This window comes from Takifugu rubripes, chromosome 13 (genome assembly GCF_901000725.2).
Source record: "Takifugu rubripes chromosome 13, fTakRub1.2, whole genome shotgun sequence".
Lineage (NCBI taxonomy): Eukaryota > Metazoa > Chordata > Actinopteri > Tetraodontiformes > Tetraodontidae > Takifugu > Takifugu rubripes.
The window spans coordinates 4,022,359-4,043,589 of record NC_042297.1 but is presented as its reverse complement, the minus strand read 5'-3'; the positions used below and the strand labels follow the sequence as shown (position 1 = coordinate 4,043,589).

The following is a 21,231-nucleotide window of genomic DNA, read 5'->3' as shown; positions in this document are numbered from 1 at the left end:
CATGAGTGATGGAGATTCTCGGGTCTAATGAAGACTGTTATCAGGGAGGGGATGGGGGGGGGGGGGGGGGGGGGGGGGGTATTATGAGGAAATCACTCACTCTCTTGTTCATATTCAAGATATTAAGCCATTAATATCAGGAACACTGTGGTCCTCACATGCTGTATCTCGGTTATTAGGCGAGGCTATTGTTGCACTCCAGAAAACAGAATCAGAGCAGACATTTAAATCTTTTTTGATCAAGCTTTATTTATCCAGGAAGTCCCCCGGCCGAGGTAGCAGCCATACAAAAGCATATAGGATAAAACAGAATAAATTAGTTCATAAATTAATATTGGAACGCAAATGTCCCAAGGACTTTTGTCAATATTCCTCCAAGGTGCACACCCATTATTCTGGCACTGTTTAATATTGTAATCTGTATCATAATGAAAAGAAACTCATTTTTAAAAAAAAGGTAGACTATGAAACATTAAAGCAATTTTTCTTTCTGGCTTCTTTTCCCACTTTAATTGTATTTAATCAGTCGCAGTGAAAACTATTACAAAAACGTCTTTGTACCATGTGATTGCATGACTGAACTGATTATTTTAAGTGAATTCAAATTAATAATCATGACTGACGCAGAAGGCTGTGTTGTAACTGCAGTACCATACGTGGCCAGCAGAGGGACACATGCAGCGCCACAGAGCCACACCGACGATGAATGAATGAATGAATGAATGAATGAATGAATGAATGAATGAATGAATGAATGAGGGCGATGCTTGCTACTTCTAAACTTTGGTGTACAAGCCCTAAGACACATTTTAAAATGCAAATACTAATCACATAATGTAATGGAGCTACCAGTCTGTCTGTACTAGTTTTATGGAGTTTTAGCAATAAAAATCCATCCCGTTCTTTTGCATCTTGTCCAAAGAATTGTGCTGTGGAGGCGAGACCCTTTCCTGGAGGTCTGAGCTCTGAGCAGAGGTTAACAGGGTTCCTGAGCCGTGTGGAGACTTGGGCAGAAGCTTCGAGTCTAAAAGAGACTCCTTTAACCTCTGTTTGTCCCGTGTGGCTGCCTTCCACGCCACCTCCAGCTCCTCCTCCACCTCCCTGCAAGCAGGAGAGAAATTGAGGCGTCACAGCAGTAACAATGATGTTCACGTTAATTACAAGTAAAACAGAATGATAGAAAAATAAAGACAAAAGATATACAGTATATGCTATATACAGAGAGGGGGGAAGACATCGACATACATCTGTACATACATTATTATTTACAGTATCCACTGTAAAAATCACAACGTAAAATATAACAAAATAAAGTGTCCACATACCATAATATCATTTGATTATGAACGAACGCAAGTGTCCGTGAGAGTTACGTCAGCTAAAGTCATAGCAGGAAGTACAAATGAGCACACTCCACATTAGCATATGACACTGTTCACTCATTCATTAAATCAGGTCTATGAATTAATATTTGGAGGACGGACGGACAGACAGACAGACAGACAGACAGACAGACAGACAGACAGACAGACAGACAGACAGACATTTTTTTTTAAATCAAAAACCAGAGAAATGCGTTCCTAAGCCTCTACTGATAATTACCTCCCAACCAAAACAGCATGTGTGTTACCCATGGCAACCAGGCAGAGCTCTGCTTTCCATTGAGGTACTGGTGCAGAATATAAAGCAAAATGATGCAGGTGTAAATGAAGGGAATTCAGTGGGAGACTTTGTTCTGCTGGAAATGCTGGGATGTACAGAGCCCTGGCAGCAGCAGCGGAACAGTAGCAGCAGTAGCAGGACAATAGCAGCAGAACAGTATCAGCAGCAGAACAGTAGCAGCAGTAGCAGTAGCAGTAGCAGCGGAACAGTAGCAGGACAGTAGCAGCAGAACAGTAGCAGCAGCAGAACAAAAGCAGCAGCAGAACAGAAGCAGCAGCAGAACAAAAGCAGAAGCAGAACAGTAGCAGCAGCAGCAGCAGCAGCAGAACAGAAGCAGCAGCAGAACAAAAGCAGAAGCAGAACAGTAGCAGCAGCAGCAGCAGCAGAACAGAAGCAGCAGCAGAACAAAAGCAGAAGCAGAACAGTAGCAGCAGCAGCAGCAGCATCAGAACAGTAACAGCAGCAGCAGGTGTAGCTGAGGTGCGGCTCAGTGCAACAGAGCTGCTGCTCCCTCCTCCACCAACATTCATCTGGGAGGAGAACATCTGGGGTCTGACAGCCGTGGGGATTACAGCCTTTATAATTCAGAGCTGAGGAACAGACAGATGATCAAAGATCCAGATGCTAGTGAAGATCAGGCACATCTGGCGGACACTTGTGTTCAAGGGTCACCTGCCTCACTCAAACAGGAAGCTGCTGAAACAGAGCTCTAACCCAAATGTAAACAACATAAACACATATAAAAGAGGTTTGGAGTAAATAAACTGGTAGATGAGGCTGAGAGGGCGTCCTGCAGTCGCCGGGTGAGAGGCAGGAACACACCCGGGACAGGTCACCAGACCTTCAGAGGACACACACCCACACACACCCACACACACCCACACACACTATTCATCAGTCAACCGAATGTTTGGTTTCTGACTGCCAGAGGAAAGGGAATTCTACTTTCATGCTTTATTTTATCTACAGTCGACATAACGGCAGTGTCTTTCTTCCATGATGATGAGACCTAATTGAGGGATAAATGTGTTTATGTCTCAGTTATGTGCCATATGGTAAATGATGTAAACGTTAATATAAAATAATAATTTAAACACGACTGACACAGAAGGCTGTTGTTAGTGATTGCAGTACTATAAATGACCAGCAGATGGCAACAGGCAGGATTTTATTTTCCAGTTCATAAAATAAAGAGATGGAGAGAGGCAACAATATGATTAAATAAAAGAAATATTAGCAATAAAATAAGAAAAAAAAAATATATCTAAATATATGCATAAAATGTACAGTGGGACCTCTACTTACGAATATAATTTGTTCCAGAAGTTGTTTTGTAACCTGAAAATTACGCAAGTAGAGACGCGTTTTCCATGTAAATGCCCTAATCCGTTCCAAGCCCCCAAAATTTTTTTTTATAAATCATAAAAATGCATCAAAACATGTAACAAATACATGTTACAATTAGATTGCCGCACAATAAATGTAGGAATTCAGTGCAAGGCTTCTCCAGGAACAAAATGAACTTTATTACAGGCTAATCTTACATTAGCTGTCATTACTAGCAACGAACGTTAACACTTGTGGTAACACCGCCATCTAATGGACAAACATACAAACACCCACAATAAATAAAAGTTAAACAAAGACGACGCTGGGATACACACAAACATGTACAGATTGACGTCCCTCCTAGCCAATGGGATGACAGGAAGATGCTAGGCCAGGCATGTCCAAAGTCCGGCCCGGGGGCCAATCACGGCCCGCGGTAAGATTTCATACGGCCCGCAACTTGAGTCTTACAATGTATTATTTATGGCCCGCTGGCACTAACAGAATAAATAAATCACTAAAATGTAATTCCTCCTTTCTTGTAGATCTTGTAAAAGACAAGAGCAAAATTTACTTGTTTTAAACTTGAATGATAACAGACAACTTTGCATTACATTTATCAAACTCATGGAAATTTAAGGTATTCCATACAGTTCAGTGTTCAATGTTATCTGACTCTCCAGATGTGAATTAAAGGCAGAATTGTGTTTTTAGAGTTGTTCACGTCTGCCTGAGTGGCTTATATTTGGTTACACTGCCATTTGAAAAATAAAGAGAATTGTGACAATGAAAATTGTTTTATAATAGTGTACATTTGCATGTAACTTTTCTGGTTAAAAAAACATCAGAAGGATCTTCTGGCCCCCGGGCATCTTCACGTTATCAAATGTGGCCCTCGTTGCAAAAAGTTTGGACACCCCTGTGCTAGGCGATAGCCAATGGCAGAGCAGCTACAAGCATGTTTGCGTTCGCTGAACTCCGCGAGCTGCGAGTAGCAGCGGTAGCGTGTTTTTGCCTTTCGTATCCTGAAATTTCTTTCGTAACAAGAGGAAATATTTTCCTGTTGAGACGCTTCGTAACCTGAAAATTTCACATGTAGAGACGTTCGTAAGTAGAGGTCCCACTGTATAATATATGTCTCAGTGTGGTGCTGAATCTCCTCCGGCTACAATCTTCAACACTGGACATGGTATTTTTCATGAATTATTCATTTACACATGCTACAGCTAACACAGAAAATATAAATATGCTGGTAAAATGAAACAGAGAGATACAGTGTTCCTTAGATGAATTTCTTTTGAGGAGTAATTAGTCTTTCTATTCAAATCCACAATGTAAAATCTGAATGTATGGATGTCTGAAACATCGGTGCTACTACAGGTGACTTTATGTTACAGGTATTGTGTGTGGAGTTGGTGACAGGGGGGAAAAAAGAATAAATATCTCCTCAGGAGCTCCTGGAAGTCTCTGGAGGCACTGAAGAAGTCAGCAGTAAGACAGGAATCAAACCTTATCAGCATCTGCTCTTCCGCAGCATGTGGAGAATACAAAGCAGCGGATCAGAGGACCAGAGACAGACTCATCCTCCGTCTGGGGCTGAGAACCTTGGCTTTTAAACTGACCTCGACTTCAATGGCCAAAGAAGAAAGCCGGAATTTAAGTCAACTGTAAATGGACCTGTACTCACAGGTCTACTCGCATTCATACACTGGAGACAAATACTGTAACAATAACAGTTGTAGCAACAATAACCCTTGCTAGCTAACGAGAGGACCGCCTGTCCTCCCATCAGCCACCACCAGGGTGCTCCAGAGCTGTGCCGGTTTGAGTCGTTGATGCGGCAGCTCTCTCAATCCAACCTACTCGTCCCAGATCGCAGCGTCGACAGACGCTTGTCTTTCACGGGAGGGCTGGAGGCCAACAGAAGCGGTTCCTGATGCCTCCAAAACCCTTCATCCGCGGCCTCGGCTGCTAGCAAAGTTTGGTTGTAATAGCCGGGTTTCGACCCATAGGTGACGCCACTCTTTTATGTTTACAGCTAAATGCGCCAATTTGAAATCCTGAAATGTCAAATGTCAGACTCAATCAACAACACTACTAACACACCACAACACTTTTCAACAGAAAAAACAGTGGTTGTGGGGTTTAGTTAGTCTTTAACCAGAAAGGTGGACATAAAGGTTACGCACAAATAATCTTGGCTTCTTTGAACAGTTAATGTCAGCATACATATATACATGTATCCATGGATACATGTATATATGTATGAATGTACAGTATATATACATGGATACATGTATCCATGCCACAAGTGGGTTATTTTCATACTATTCCCAACTTTTCCATTGGAAATGTGAGACCAACTCAACTAGAACCGTCATTCTGCTTCATGTAACAGCGTAAATCCTCTATTTTAAAGTACATGATAACCATGCACGATCCTATTTTTGAAAGAGACAACTCATTTCTTCAGAATTAGGAGGGACAGAGGTGGTGGAGATCTGTTCATCATTATGAAGTCAGTAAACACACATCATCTCATCCCATCAGTCACACATTTGCAGCCTATTCTCCAGTCACTTCCTGCCTGTCTGCCTCCTGCGGTCTCTCCTCCGCTCTCTCCCTCTCCCTCTCTCTCCTCCCTTTGTCTCCTGCTCTCTCTCCCCTCCTACCTTTTAGACTGCAGCAGCCTCTCCTCAGCCTCCTGCCGTTCCCTTAACAGTCGCTGCAGGTGAAGAATCTCCCTCTGGTAGGAGGCTGTTCTTCCCTCCACTTCCTCCTCCAACGCCGCCAGTCTCGTGGACGCCTGCTTGCGGTACACCTGCACATACATGCGGAGGCATGACGCGGAGTGTTGCTATGAGGGAAGCTTTACATGAAGGACAGTGCAGCAGAGACAACTGGAGTAGAGGAAGGGGATTCACGCACACAGGGACAAGGTGAGGAGCACTCGCACCGATCTGCAGATATTCTACAGTCATGCTCGGGGGGGGGCATTTACAGGCTGTGTACATGTGACAGGAAACACTTCTGATAAAGTCTGAAGTTGTTCTTTTAGAGCTGCAGTCAGAAACAGGCACAGCGTCACTCCTACAAGTGGAATAGACGCTAATGTGCGCTGGAGCAGCCGATCTGACACAAATCAACGCGCCTGACGGGGGGGGGGGCCTAAAATCGAATCGATGAGGAATAACAGAAACCAGAGCCTGGGAATATGATGGGCTGTTCCTGTGCTGCGTGGTGCAGGTCTGCTGATTAATAGACACGGTCTGTCACAGTGACATAATAAGTGCAACATTTCCCTTCAGTCTACATCCTCTCAGATTATCAAGCTGTCTTGTCCAGATATGAGACATCCTGCTCTACAAAGCAAACAGATAAGGCGGGTTTATCTACAGGATAAGGCTGCAATTCTGTTCTGGAGCAGGAGCTCGCTGTTTCTCTTTTAAGCTGATAAATTGTGATATCAGGGGGGTATTCTGCCTGTTACTACGGCATAAAGCAACTGTAAATCTCTGAGTGATCAATAACAGAAGACTCTGTTAGAGGAAACAAGCGGACTGCTAAACACACCAGTTACATTTGCCAAGAACCTCTGAGACCGTCTTTGTTCACTCGTCTTTCCCCACAAGCACCCATTTAATTTCCTTTGTGCTTTAAAAAATACAAAAACGGCATTTGATAATTGCTTGTAGCCTCTTTTTTTCCTGTGGGGATGTTGTGGAGTGCCCAAAAACACATGAAGAGGTTTAATTAGAGGATATTGAGCTGTCAAACAGAGACGATCATTGGTGGAAAACCAGTTTTAGAGGTTTGTAGTAATTGTAGTTTTCCATTCACCCCCGGTCTATCAGACAGGGGTGCGTTCAGAGCTGCTCCCAACGCCTAATTTCTTTTAGGTGTTCGGTTCAAACTGAATTTTCTCTGTGTCCTAAAAAGGTTCGGTCCTATTCTGGGGACATCTGTGCTCGATATCGAATGCCACTGGTACTTTCTTCAGAGAACAAAACTCTTAAGAGCAAAATGTGTCAAGCTTGGCCCGAATCTCTCTCTACCCCCCAGGGAGGCAGCAGGATGCCAGCATCAGCCCTGGCGAAGTGGTGACATTTAGCCTTACAGCAAGGCGAGCTGAGCTGAGCAGTAACAAAAATACATTTACCCTCCATGCTGCAGGCCAGAGGCTGGCTGCCCTTCAACACAGCAGCCGCAAATACTCGGAGCTCTCGGGAAGATTTATTCGGTCTACGGGGTTAATCAGGGCATCGATAAAACTGGCTACAAATGTATTAATCACAATTACCTCTAAATATCCACGCTAACCTGCCCTCCAGTCACTAAAACTGATAAAATACTAGGGGCATTAGAAGGGTTAGGGGCTACATCAGCTGTTGGCTTCGTGGCCTTTATACTTTTATTCCTAATTTATTGCTTGATCATTTCACCTGCTTGATAATTTGGCAGCCCAAATTGCTTTTTCCCCCCCACCAAACCGTTTCATTTCCTCTTTACTCTTAAGGCGAGATCATGTCTGTCTTGTCTTATCTTGATGCAGCCTTTGCATTGGTTGACGGAACTTGCAGTTGGCTTTCTTTGAAAGGGTGACCTTTTCAAATGTCGGCTTTGAAAGGTCCAACTCTTCACAGGTGTGATGTCTCACTTATCCTCCGCGTGGAGCTACACAGCCTCTACGTGTGAACGTTCCAACATTTAATCAGTCTGTCCATCAGTAATAATGGGCAACAGTCATCCTGCAGACGCTAAGCTAGTCAATGCACCAACCGTGTTCGTGTGAATATGAAGCTTTTTCAAGGAAACCTACATCAAATGCCACAAAGCCATGAGGTGTGCTCCAAGATTCCAGGCTCGATTCCAGCTGGAGTCTGTTCTGTCTCTTTATGGTCTGTGCTGTCCAGCAAACCCAGTTATCGTGAGGCGGCCAACGGTGCCAGACAACAGACTCGAACAAGCTCAGGCTCGCCGGCGCGTGAAACATAACAGAACCGAGTGGATGTGCCGATCTAGCAAGTGATCAAGTAACCTGGCGACCGATCGAGTGATCCAGCAGATTTTCAGTCACTTGGGTGGTTCTATTAAAGGCACTAAAGCAGGGAAAGTAAAAAAATATAGGGTAAAGTGTGTAATGTTGTGATCTTCTTCAGAGATTTTTTTTTTTTTTTAAATTCTGTAGTGGTGGCTGTGATATTTAAAATTGACAGAGAGCTGATCTACATTTTCCACTCATGCGTGAGTGACTTTTCATTATCCACACTCTTCGTGATGACAGAATTATGGACCAAACATGGAATAAATGTCAGCTGTGACAACACGAATGAGGAAATTCCAGGGAGATCTCGGGAAACCGGGCTAGCCTTAGCTGCCATCCTGTCTCCAGATAACAGAAAGACCATTTAAGCGCACCACAGAATCAGAACATACGGGCTGGTGGTCAGAAGACTGTTATCAGCTGGTTGACAGCTGCTTGCTTGTCAGGTCACACAGACCTTTTCATGGCCTCACTGATTCAGGTTTGGGCTTTGGCTCAAGCACTCCACAACATTCACTCCATCTTAGTATCCATTCTGTTTCATCCTCCCACTAATCTTTAGCGTTTTGGGTTCCCCGAATCAGTTTTAAAGTGGATAACACAATCAATGGATTGACCAAAGAGAAATAGTGTTTTTCTTAATCGCGTCTTTTTATTTTCCTCCCCAGAACATGACTTGAAGATGAAATGTGCACAGACTGACATCGAGGAGGACTGCCCCCCACCAGATGAAATAGAATGTAAAATCTGCTACCAACACTACAATGCCTACAAACGCAAGCCAAAAATCCTGGACTGTCTGCACCGAGTTTGCACCCAGTGTCTCAACAAGATCCTGGACGTTGCTGAAGGAGCGGGATTCATCTTGTGCCCCTTCTGCAGACATCAGACACCAATCGCGGATTCGGAGGTGTCGGCCCTGCCCGACGACGCCAACATCATGTCCCGCCTGGCCATGCAGGAGAAGTCCTGGAGCTCTGACCACACTGGGGAGGTGCTCTTGACTCCAAAGAGCTTCTCCTCCTCCAGCCCATCTCCAGACTCCTCCAGCTGCCTGGTCATCACTATGACAGAGGAGCAGCGGGACTCGGAGCACGCCCCTCGACAAAACTCTGCCATCTATCCCGAGCAGAGCCTGGAGTCCGTATCGGTGGGCTCCGACGGGCACGTCGACCAGTATGCCACGTCAAAGTTGTGCCATCACGTCCCGCGCACCCTCGTATGGTTGCTGGGTTTCCTGTATTTTGGCTCACTGCCTCTAGGAATCTATTTGTTGGTGTTACAGAAAGTGACACTGGGCATTGTGAGTGTTAGCTTGGTGCCCACGAGCCTCACCGTCTGCCTGGTCTACGAGTTCTGCAGCGTTTGTGTGAGGGCGTGCGTGACAGGGGCTGACAGCATACTGGAGTAGACCCTGATGTGTCTCAAGCTCTCCTCCTCGGAGGCCTGCCTGTGTTGTGTTGGGACTTCTGTGTGTATCCTCTCCGTGTTGTGTTTTACGTATGACCGTAACCTACTGTATCAATTAAAAAAGCAGAGCTAACAGCACAGAAGAGTCCTGGACCCTCGCCACGATCACCCAAAACACTCACGTTGTTTTTTTTAAGGTATTCTGGTTCCCATTTAGGGTGAATTCATCTGTTGAGTCTAATTTATCTCTACTAAGCAATATGTGGCAAAGCACATGGGCACACAGTAAATATGTGCTTGTTAAATTAAGTAAATTGCAACAAGGATAATAGCGTCGACTGTATGTACACGCTGCTGTGAAGAAATGATAGCCAGTATTAGGATTTACTGAATTCTACATTTCTTATATAGAAATTCAAAGCTATTATTTATTAACCTTCTCTAACCCGACTTTAGGCGTGAATGGCAGTCCATCGTGTAGCATCGCGCCCATCTGATGTACAGAACACGGCCCCTTTTTTTGTATTTACTGTAAATGTATGTGCTACGCATAATATGAACGTAGATAACATAAAGAAAGTTAAATGGAATTTTCAATAAAACTTACTCCAACTTTATACACTACCTCACTTTTTTGTGTCTAAAATTTATTCTTTACATTAAAAGTAGGCAAAGTGGCCCGAGGACTCATGATTAAAGGCAACTGTGTCCTTTGTATTTACTTGTATTACAAATGACATTTCTCTATGGCCAATTACCAATTTGTAACTTCTTGGCAGTTAAAAATTAAGTAATTTCAAGCATATTTTGACAAAATCATTGATCTGAGATACATTTTAAACATTTTGGTTCTTTCTTTCTCTGCCTGTGACCTCGTGAGCAAAGCTTTGCCATGAACGCCCCTCTGGTGATTACAGAAATGATGAAATTTTCCCTTAAATCAGTACTCTTTTTAAGCCTTTCCTTTTATTCCGCTTTGCCGACAAGTGAATCTGCAACTATTTTAATGAATAGATATTCGGATCGATGATATATTTTTATTCACAACCCTGCTCACATATACGATTAAAACTTGCGACTTCTGAATAAAACAACCCAGAGATTGATAAATGAGTCTGTAATTATAAAAATAAGTCTGAGTCTTTATGAAAAATCCCAATGGCTGTCAGTTAATAACAAATTAGTGGCGGGAGACTTCCACAAGCATTAATTCTGTCTGTCAAGTCTAGAAGAACAGCGGAGAAATACAGGATTAAACACAACAGCAAACACTGCGCAGCCACAAATACATAAGGCATAAATGAATGACTCCATTACAAAGGCATTCAGAGCAGTTTCTGCTGTTCCAGGAAGTATCTGAGTGTAACACTGACTAAAAGCAGCCAAGTGTGTGTGTATCTTTTGCGCGCGTGCGTGTGTGAAAGCCTGCATGCAATAATCAAGTTCCCTCCGTGAAAGACTGACCTATTATTAAATGATCACAGAGCTGTAATTGGATAAGATACTCTATAAGGAACCTTGTGCACAATTTGGGACTAACAGTGATGTATTAAAAAACTGAAAATAAAGGGAGGGTGTAAACAAAGGTGCCTTTGTCTCCGTTGTTGTTTTAACCCTTGGCAACTGCAGTGAGGTCACCCTTTATATGACAACAAATCCATCCCAGCCCTGCTAGACTTGATTAGAGCTTGGTAAGACGTCAGGTTTTAAGATTAGTAAATCTAAACATTCCATTATGTTATTTATCCAAGCAGACAGGGAAAATCCAACTAATGTAGTTGCAGAATTTAAGGTTGATCGCTTCACTGATTTAAGCATTCAAATTGTTGCGTTGCTATAAAAATGATAGACTAGGTATGCGAGAGGTCTCCAAATGTTTAGATAAATGCTTTACCAATCTGGTTATTGGGGGAATAAATACTCTTAAATGATTGCTCATTCTAGACTGTTGTGTTTACTTCGAATTCTACCTCTGCCAACAACAAGCCATTTATTTTGGCAGCCGATGATGCTTTTCATCAAGGTTTTATGGAACAATGGACGCCTCAGGCTGCACCCGCCACTGTTGTACTTGCTTTATGATAGAGGAGGGAGTAAATGCCCAAACCCACTATGGTGCTAGTGTGTGTCACAGCTGAGAACACTGATGTTCCACTGCTCAGAGGAGAATGTGCCATCATGAAGAGGGTGGATGGTTATACACTGAGGCTGCCTTTGCCCATTTACCTGTACTCAGCTCATTTTAAGGAAATCCTAAATAATTATTTCAATGCTATGGCTTAAAATATGATTAGTGTGTGGCAGCAAGTTAATGAGGGGAAATGATCTCCGGAGGATCTGACGAGGGTTTCAGAAATTGGGCTAAATAGGGGTTACAAAACATAGGAGATCTTTGTAGTCCTGACAATAAACTGATGTCTTTTGTTGAAATTGTTGTCAAACACAACAATGATCGCAGCCGGTTCTTTAGATATTTACAACTGAGGGATTTTAACAGAAAACATCAAAATCAGTCCTTGTCCTTGTCCAGAATCTTCAGAAATGTCAGTAAATGAGCTTGAGTACTGGAGAGAGAGAGACCATCTCAATGGCTTTCTTATATGATTCAATTTAAACTGAATATATTGAACAGGAAAAGGGCACAATTTTCTCGAGAGTTCTCAAAGGAATTCTGGGATGCTGTGAAACACTGTGCCGAGTAAATATCAGAGAAAAAAATTCCATTTCGAACCAAAACGTTTTTGATGATGGTAAATGCCTTTCACAAGTAACAGCAAGATCACATATGCAATCAGGGGTCAGCAACCAATTTTTGATATCATCTCAGGCCCCTTTAGAAGTTTCCTTACAAAGTCTTGTGTCATTTGGTGCAAAGGCCTGGGGTTGATTCACGAGTAGCCCTCCGCAGTTCATTTGGGAAAAATGTTTGGATTTGAATGACCATCTACACAGGTTCTGCATGGTTTGGGCCAGGAGTAATGGGTCCCAGTGGTTTATATATATGTGTGGGCGCATATAATTAATGGGCGTATTTTTCCATTTGCTTGACCAAATATGATGAATTTACTCAAAATATCAATGGCACTCAAGTCTATACAACTATTTTTTATTCAGATAATATACTAAATACGGCTTATAAGCTACGTTGTACGGCTTTGGGTTTCCATGACAGCAACAATAAATCCTACTAATCCTACAATATTTAGATGCAGACGTAAACTGTGCTGTGTTAAATATAATAAATAATAAAATGTGGATAACCAAAGTAGGACATAAAGCTTTTCTGCTTCGATTTGAACAGAAATCCACAAATTCAGAATGCGCAGACAAGAACTAGACTGTGATCAGCTACTCACATCTAAAGCTGCATAACTGGAGGCTGGCAAAGAAAACGCTCTTTTAAATGCGACAGCTTCTAAAGCCGTCAGTCATTCGGGTTGTCATGGTAGATTGTCAGAGTGTAACAGTCGAAGGCAGCAGAAATAACCTGTATGTTCTCAGGGGGCCAGAAGAGACATGAGGACATGCTGAGGTCACTTTTGAGCCTGTTTTCAGACGTTTCAAATGTATACTGAGGCCAAAAACATTCTTGGCAGTCAGATCAACAGCATTGACTCTCTCAAATGATTGGTATTGGCATTAGATTATTAGTTATCAGGTCATATGAGAGAAATGGAGGCTGAAATCAGCTATGTTTGACCAAAAAACCCCAAAACTTACCCTGATTTCTTTCTCAAGCATTCCAAACTGGACTGCACCATTAACAACCCTGCTGATGAATCCTTTCTTCTCCAGTTGAAGAAGTGAAGCCTAAAACGATGAGAAGGAAGACTGGAGGTCATAATAATGACAGAGGAGTAAGGAGGAGAAGACACAGAAAAGTTTTACATTTGTCAAACGGCTGAACAGCTGATAAATGACCTATTGAGTAAAGATTTGTCGTTCTGGTAGGTTTCAAGGCATCAATTCAACATTTATTCTGAGTTTAGTTTCAATCATTTTAAAAAGGACAGAAGAGAAATATCCAGTTGGTGGAAACTGAAAGGCTGCAGACATTTTAGTACAATATATGATGGTGTGAATATTTAAGCCATGTGTAATATCCAGGTTTTTAGCAGTGCCGTAGGTAGGTGGAAATAGCGTAAAAATATACGTGCCACGTGAAAAAAAGTGTGTTAAGGATGACCAGCATCAGTACCATGTGTAATAGCTGGTCTCTCTCCTTGGAAATGTGCTCCACCACAGAGAGGACAGCTTCCATGTAGTGCAAAGTTGTTTCTTTTTTCAATGTACACTCGTCCGTCTGTCGTATCAACAGGCTTATCCTCCCCTCAGCCTTTCTGCATCGCAGAGAAAATACAAACACACACACACACACACACACAAATGTGTATATATGGTAGGTACAAGAGCAGTCAAGAAGTTGAAGTCAAGTGTGAATTAAGTAAAACCTGGAGGGCAAACCGAGTAAAGGGTAGAAAATGGATTTAACTGGCCTCTATTGGAACAACAACAAAATATTCAAACAGATATGAATTATTAGATATTAAAAATAAAAAAAATGTGCAGTGCTGTTAAAACTAATCATTCAAAACAGATTTGCTCTTAGTTCTTTGATCTTTATTGCTCATTTTATGTCAGGGAGCATATGTCAGATACGCTAGACTTAATCTCGGCTTGGGTTTTATGGCCAATGACATCATGCTGGAAAACAGAACTAATATATTTCATGGAGTTTGTGTTGCATAAATGATAACACGGAAAGAAGAACAGTGTATATTTAGTACCTGTTGGCTTGTTTTTCTAACTCCAGCTCACACTGTGTTCGTTTTAATACATCTGCCAGGTTGGATTTGTCCCAGGCCAGACGTGTATTTTCCTCCTGCAGACTGGACAGTCTGTGGAGGAGCTCTGTCATCTCACTTGCAGTCTTACTCTCCTGCTGCTCACATTGTCTGGGAGCCAAGAGAAGATGATAAAGCACACATATACTGGGAATGAGTACATCCACCTGCCACATCTCAAAACACTACAGAGCTTCGCTCAGTGGTTGTTCTTCTTGCCCTGGGTCACCTTTGGTCTATTGTAAATAATTTATTAGAGGAATTACCAATAACATTAAACTGAGGGCAAATTTTGGATTCACTCTCTCTTAAGTAGCCCAAATGGATTAGTTGGTCTTAAAGAGACAGAATATCAGATAAAATAAAACAAGTAATGGCACCGTCTGAGGTTCTCAGTGATGCTGCAGTGCTCCTCCTGGGTGACAGCATCCCTCAGACGGGTCTGTAAAACCTGCACCTCCTTTACATTTGTCTTGGCCTCGTCCCTGCTCTTTACTAACTCTTCTTCCAAACGCTGCTTGGCTTCCTCCAGCAGCATTAGTTGCTTTGTGACCTTGGTAACTGCAAAGAGTGGAAGAACAGGTAAATGCACACTCGAAAAGAAAGCAAAAGAAAAATCCTGCTGGGTGTCAGGAGGGGGGATGTGTTTGCATTTGGTGTTTTCATTTTTGTTCAACATTTCTAGAGCAGCTGTAACCATGGCTGCAGAAATGGCTGATCAGTAACCATAGACAACCCATGTGCTCAACACAACTTCATTTTTGCAGTGGGGCCTATTGTCCAGATGGTGCCCCAACCAGTAGCGAGAGAGAGCTCTCTGTGATGCATCACCATTATCTCTGTTGTATTCACACATTGGGTGGGGGGGGGGGGATCGTCTGTGTATACTGTTGCGCATTCTGGTGTAATATTAAACACACAATTTGTTGCACAGTCCAGGAATTGAATCTTAGCATTACCTTCTGATTGATGCCTGGCGTGTTCAGTGTCCAGCTGATTAAGCAGAACCTGGTTTTCTTGCAAAACCAGAAAGGCCTGCTGTTGGAGTTGTTGACTGGAAAGACAGGGGGGAAGGGGGGGGGGTCAAAAAGCGTTATTCTTACTTTCTGTCATTCATTCACTGTGCTGGAGGATACTGAGTATGGAGATACATGGGGGAACCTCCACTGGAAGAACCTATACAGGAATAGATGCTCCAGAATCACATTTAGAATTTCTTGCTAGGAGGTGACTTGGCTAAGACCTTTACCACAGTGTTATTAGTTAATATTATTGTTGTCGTTGACTGAAAATTATACAAGCCAGAGTTACAGAGTGATGAATGGTAATAGTGAAAGGGACCAAAGTGAAAATAGGATCTAGTTTTCTGTGCATCACATGACAGCTGGTGCCTTAAGAACAAGCTACCAGGAGTTGAGTTTATTTTTCTTACAAGTCCTTGTGGCTGAACCCTGCCATCTTTGCAACGTCATCATGCAGTCTCTCATTTTCCTGGATCACCTCCTCTACACGAGCACGTAACCTTCGCACTTCCTCCTGTGAAAAGCAGACACATTCATGCTTCAAGGATGTGATTAAAATGCATAAAATGGGGAAAGCAAAGCAAAAACCTATTAGACTTCTCTTGTGTGTTACTTATCCCTCAACTACATTCCCTAACAGTAAAATATCTGGGATTGAGTAAGATGCCAGTAGAGTCCCTTGCCATCAGGTGAAATCTTATAGACAAAGGAATCTGGTTCATGTTTGTATGTCGGATTAAACCATGATAATAAACCAATAAAGCACCTGAGCCAATGGTTTTGAGTATAAATTTACCTCAGTGGTTTGAAGAAGCTCATCTTTTTCCTTCATTCTGTCTTCATACGCCAACAAGAGAGGAGATAAATACTTCATGTCGACCTAAAAAAGGGCAAAAGATGCTGAAACCTTGGTGCATTAATGTAAAAGAGATATAAATAATCAACCAGTATGAGGTCCGATCTTCTGCAATACTAGAGCGAAACTAAAGTACTGACCAACCAGGGAGGAGGAGAGCCTGTCTTTGGTAAACCACTTATTTTGGATTTCTGTGTGAGACACCAAAAGACAGCAAAATAAAACAGCAGCTTCGGACAAATAAGTTGTTTGCAGAAGATCTTTTTGTGAAAGCACAATAATTTTAAAAAGTGAATGAGGCTTAAAATCCCCATACATGCTTTAAAATTCATGCATGAAGAAGACTTCATGCATGAAAACATCAAACTTTGTTATCATTTTACAGACTAGTGAAGAAATCACATATTTGGTTGTTCAAAGTAATTAAAAGTGAGGGGTTTAAAACGTGAGGCCGCCGACTGAAGAGGGGAAAACAAATTAAAAAAGTGCAGAAAATGATAGACTTCTCAGTTAAAATGATCTAAAATGCTTCAAAAAGGCATCCAAAAGCAGAATGATATGGAAGAAAATGGAAAACTGTCATTTGAATGAATGGAATAGCTCCAATAGCAAAGACTGAGCAAATGATCTGCTCCTGAGGGTTCTCAGTCAGTTTGTCAGATGAGCCTGAATTCATGCCACAGTGCACGGAGGACAGAGAACAGTGTCAACGCATCATGATTCGGGGAGGGGGGGGGGGGGGGGGTCTCATACTGTTGTGGGGTTCGTTTTCAAGGCCAGGAATCATGGATCAATTTGAATACATAAAAATACTTGAAAGGGTTAAGTTGCATTATTCCACGGAGAAAATGCCGTCGTAATGGGTGTTTCATCAAGACAATGAACCAAAGACGCCAGTAAATGAACAGGATCTTGATTCCAGAGCAACAGGAATAATGATTAAAACCCACAAGACTATTCAACTGTGATATTCAAAAGAAAGAGATGAGATTCTATCAAAAAGCCTATTCCTTTGAAAATACTTCTGTAATACCTCTTGTTTGGACAATGGCCGGAAGCGAGCCTGATATTGACTCAGCTCCACATTCAGGCGATGAACTGTTAATTTGAGTGCATCGTTGTCATCCACCAGCTCCTGGGCCTGTTGCCTCAAATCCTGCAGCTCTGCCTGACTGCCTGTACCTGCTCACACAGAAAAATAGACCCCTTGAATGTTTCTCATCACAGTCATAAAGCACTCTGCAAAAAACAGTACCGTAGAAACCTGCAATGCAGCACGGATACAGATAGTCACAGTGAAATCCCAACAAAACCAGCATATAAGACATTAGCTGTGTATGGTATATCTCTGGTTTACCTGCAGAAAACCTCAGATTTGAGGAGGTTTGTCTCTCACTCATCTCCTGCTCCTGTAGTTTTGGCTCACTGGCCGTCTTTGGGCTCTTCTTAGGCTTGGTACGCGCCCTCTCCTCCCGGTCGTCACCATGTGTTGTGTGGCACTCTGAAGACAGCTGAATTTGGCATTTTGGGCCTTTTTTTTTGTGTCGGCTGGGATGGTGAGGGGGCATCATTGCTAAACAAGTATGAAAAACATAGTTAATAACAGTGCGTGGCAGTTACACCACACAAAGTTGAAATGTATTTGAATGTTTTTGTTTTTTTACTGTATCCTAATTATAACCTAATTTTGAAGCAAGATAAACAGAGAAGAAGACTGGAAATTAGGTTGTTAATTAGCAAAAAAAAAAAACACAAATTAACAAGAATCTACAAATCTAAGAAAAAAAGTGTAATTCATTAAAATGATGATGATCCGTGGTCGAACACCTACAAGATAAACGTTCTTTCCGACATCCAGGGCTTTTTCTGCCATCTTTAATCTTGGAATCTGTGTTTTCTTCAGGATATTGGAAGCTGGTTTCCTCAGTAAAATCTGAAAAAAAAAAATTAAAAAAAACAGGTACTGAAAAAAGTTTCCTTTTTAAAGTTAAGTTTGACTTTCATGGATCTCAGTAAAAAAAATGGTCATAAAATGAGCAACTGTTTTTATGAGCAACTGACTAATTTGGGAATATCTGATTAATTTGGGAATATCTGATTAATTTGGGAATATCTACACTGTCATGTCTACAATCACAAGCATCGCTTGATTTGGTATAATGGAGCTGTATAACAATCAGATAAATCGGTGTGTTCTTTTCATTCTATTGCTGTTTGCGTATCTGCTCAATAATGAATTGTTATATGCCTTCTAACTTTCCATCCTTATGTACCGCTGATTGCAATTTACTGATCTTATTTTTAAAAATGTATATACATTAACTGTAAAATTAGATGGACAACAGTCCATGTTTGTCATGGGTTACTGCACACGGCCACCCTTTTGTATTTATCTTAACTCCAATATGAATATATATTACATACTTACACTTACTTTTGTACAACATGGCTAGATGTGAGATTAATGAGTAAAATACCTGGGGAAGACTCTCTCCTGTTAGGCATCTGGTTTGACTGAGCAGTGCTGGTCTGGAATGAAGTTAAGTAGAATAAACAGAGAAAGGGTCAAAATATAGAGTTTGCTGTCCCGTGCCTTTTCTGCAATGCTACACCAGACTGACAGAAGCTTCATGATGGAGTGATGCACAGTTTAAATGCGTGTGTCCTTCTAGTGTTCAGTTGTGCTGTTGCTTGTACATAGTGCCTACTGTAGGCCAAATATGACTAGTTTTGTCCTGAAAAATGTTCCCAATTGTTTTAAAATTTAAGTTCACTTTAAGAGTTTACACTTGTGAATACACATCCAGCTACACTCTTTAGTAACCTCAAAAATAGGGAAACAACGCCCAACTAATAAAAGAAGAGGCAATTTTAAACATTTCAGCACAAAAATATAATGTCATTTTGTGCCTTGAAAGTTATGGGAAGAAAATGAAAATCTATCATAAAACGGTAAATGAAGTTGCGTTTAACTGGGACAACAGGTGTGAATGTGCTTTGAAACCGGTTATTAAAGGTAGAGTAATAGTGGAAGAAGGTCAAGGACATATAGGACCTTCCTGCAGAATCTCACCATCAATTGTTTGTGTGGCAGAGCATAGACAGGTTCTGTGACTAAATTATTCTCTTGTCTTTCCAGACTTTGGTAAACATGGTCTTCTCTGTCTTCTTCATTTCCTGACTCCTTTTTCTTCGCCTCCATTTCCTGCTCTGAATGTTCAGGGGATGACAAGTTTGGGTCACTAGTCAAATCATCAGACCATCTGCCTCTAGGGAAACAACAGTTATTGATTAATACTACACAACCGAGGGGCATCAGTGCTATGACAAGCTTGGAATAATAGTTGGAATTATTTTTAGGAGGTTACCGGGTGTGAATCCCTGCCCCTTTGTTTGGCTCTGTTGTGAAAATGTCTGACTGGCTGCTCTCAGAGAAAGACCTCAGCCTGGTGGGGGGGATAGCCCACATCTGTCCAGTGAGCGAAGAAGACAGGATGGCTGCTGCTAAGGCTGATCTGCAGATGAAAACATTATCACAGCATGTGCTCATCACGATGAGCAATTCTGACCTTAAAAGTCAAGGTAAATGGGTAGCAAGTGATTCACATTGACAGCAGCATATCGGGCCAAAACAGCAGTTCAACTAATAATTCATCCATTCCACAGATTGCCATAAATGACAGAAAGCACTATAATAAAGAGGTTGTTTGAACGGAACTAGCAGTTGCGCACAAGGTAATTTAATAAGCAGCAAAGACAAAAGGAAACACACAACAAAAGGGTCCGTGAGGTTGATGGAGACAGGTGTACCTGGGTCTTTCAGGTGAGGGGTTGGGACTGCGAGGGGGTGGGGTACGAGGCACAGCGGCCTTGGGAGCAATGGAAGCAGCAGGTACCAATCCATGACTGATGTTTTTCTACCCAAGAGAGGTTGGGTGGGTTATGAAGGATGGTATAATACAGAAATGAAAACATCTATGAAAGGAATGGCTGATCAGTAACCATAGGCAACACTATACAGTCCACATACAGGCAACGTCACGAACAAGAATTTAATTTTTATTGCAATAATGAACACTTTGTTAATGTAATGTTTACTGGTGATTTTTTTCCATCATAAATGATAGTTTTTTGAGGTTTGAGTTAATATTACACTTAAACTCAAGTATCACCTTTGAAAACGTAGTCAGCAGACAACGTTAGCAACTATGACAACGTTTAAGACTACAGTTTGTGCTAGCTCCGTCTAAAATTAGGCAAAGCTAATGCTGTTTAGTCAATATTTTAAAAAAACAAACCATTTGGTCACTTAGCAAGCAAGCAAATATAACAAGTACGTTGTATGTATTTCTAAGAGGTAAACTTACAAATTTCTTGTCTTTCTCCCTTCTGAAGCTGAATTTAAACATTGTGGAAAATCGGTTTTCACTCATAACGCAGTGTTTACTTAGTTGTCATTAATAACTAATATATATTTGAGTCCATATTGCGCTTTGAGTCTGAAGATATTTCCTAATGACAAACTAATTTATACCAATTATAAAATAAGCAAACTAAACTCAAGAAATCGGTTGCTTGCCGACTACTCCAGACGCTTCCTCACCAGGAGGGACCTTGAAACAAGGCCCGCGCTGATTGGCTGGAAGTGAAGCAATGATCCAATCAGCGACTTGTATCAATCACATAGCAACGACGTCTGGCTTGCAATCTGCGGTTTGACCAGCAGGTGGCGTTACCACAACTCTTAATTTCCTTTATTTCTTTTGAGGTCAAAAGCTGGTGGAATAAATCCTTTCCTAAATTGTCGAGAATGTGGACCTGGTCATGGCCATTTTAAAATAAACTGTTGTTGCGTTCGTTACTGATGTTCATTGAAGGATTTTAATCCTTATACGCTCAGCGGATTTGTACACTTCCAGCCAGTGCCCCTGTTTTTATGACTTCTTGTTTAGAATATTTACCATTTACATATTTACCATTCTCATGACGTGATTTGCAGCACTCCCAACTTGTTTTGTCTTCAATAAATTGCTGAAATTTGAGTCAACCCACCACACCACACCA

General features: G+C 41.7%; 2 protein-coding genes across 7 annotated transcripts; one reads left to right on the top strand and one right to left on the bottom strand.

Annotated features, from left to right (window-relative positions):
* Window positions 1-229: 229 nt before the first annotated feature.
* On the bottom strand, window positions 230-21,231 carry cep89 (centrosomal protein 89). Of its 6 annotated transcripts, XM_029845985.1 has the most exons (19): window positions 20,535-21,231; window positions 19,978-20,084; window positions 19,536-19,682; window positions 19,241-19,436; window positions 18,645-18,696; window positions 17,999-18,100; window positions 17,525-17,740; window positions 17,201-17,352; window positions 16,308-16,358; window positions 16,108-16,191; window positions 15,722-15,825; window positions 15,249-15,343; window positions 14,670-14,850; window positions 14,233-14,400; window positions 13,644-13,785; window positions 13,166-13,255; window positions 5,664-5,812; window positions 1,603-1,669; window positions 965-1,101 (listed from the first exon to the last, which is right to left on the bottom strand). In XM_029845985.1, the coding sequence occupies exons 1-18, from the start codon at window positions 20,598-20,600 to the stop codon at window positions 1,627-1,629; spliced, it is 2,145 nt and encodes a 714-aa protein (XP_029701845.1). In that variant the 5' UTR covers window positions 20,601-21,231; the 3' UTR covers window positions 965-1,101; window positions 1,603-1,626. The 6 variants fall into 6 exon arrangements, with proteins under 6 accessions (XP_029701847.1, XP_029701843.1, XP_029701844.1 ...); XM_029845987.1 differs by lacking the exon at window positions 1,603-1,669 and having other exon boundaries at window positions 230-1,101; window positions 19,978-20,142; XM_029845983.1 differs by lacking the exon at window positions 1,603-1,669 and having other exon boundaries at window positions 230-1,101.
* Window positions 5,777-9,737, top strand: LOC115251956 (E3 ubiquitin-protein ligase RNF182). The gene is made up of 2 exons (XM_029845990.1): window positions 5,777-5,930; window positions 8,704-9,737. Exons 1-2 carry the CDS (start codon window positions 5,867-5,869, stop codon window positions 9,444-9,446), a joined length of 807 nt encoding a protein of 268 aa, XP_029701850.1. The 5' UTR covers window positions 5,777-5,866; the 3' UTR covers window positions 9,447-9,737.

Excerpts from the sequence above, each read along its gene's own strand:
- LOC115251956 (XM_029845990.1), top strand. The coding sequence starts at position 5,867 with ATGAAGGACAGTGCAGCAGAGACAACTGGAGTAGAGGAAGGGGATTCA. Across the intron at positions 5,931-8,703 it reads TTCACGCACACAGGGACAAG|AACATGACTTGAAGATGAAA; the intron begins GTGAGGAGCACT and ends TTTCCTCCCCAG.
- cep89 (XM_029845983.1), bottom strand. The coding sequence starts at position 20,600 with ATGAGTGAAAACCGATTTTCCACAATGTTTAAATTCAGCTTCAGAAGG. Across the intron at positions 17,353-17,524 it reads AAATCTGAGGTTTTCTGCAG|CAGGTACAGGCAGTCAGGCA; the intron begins GTAAACCAGAGA and ends TTTCTGTGTGAG. Across the intron at positions 14,401-14,669 it reads ATCACTGAGAACCTCAGACG|ACAATGTGAGCAGCAGGAGA; the intron begins GTGCCATTACTT and ends CTTGGCTCCCAG.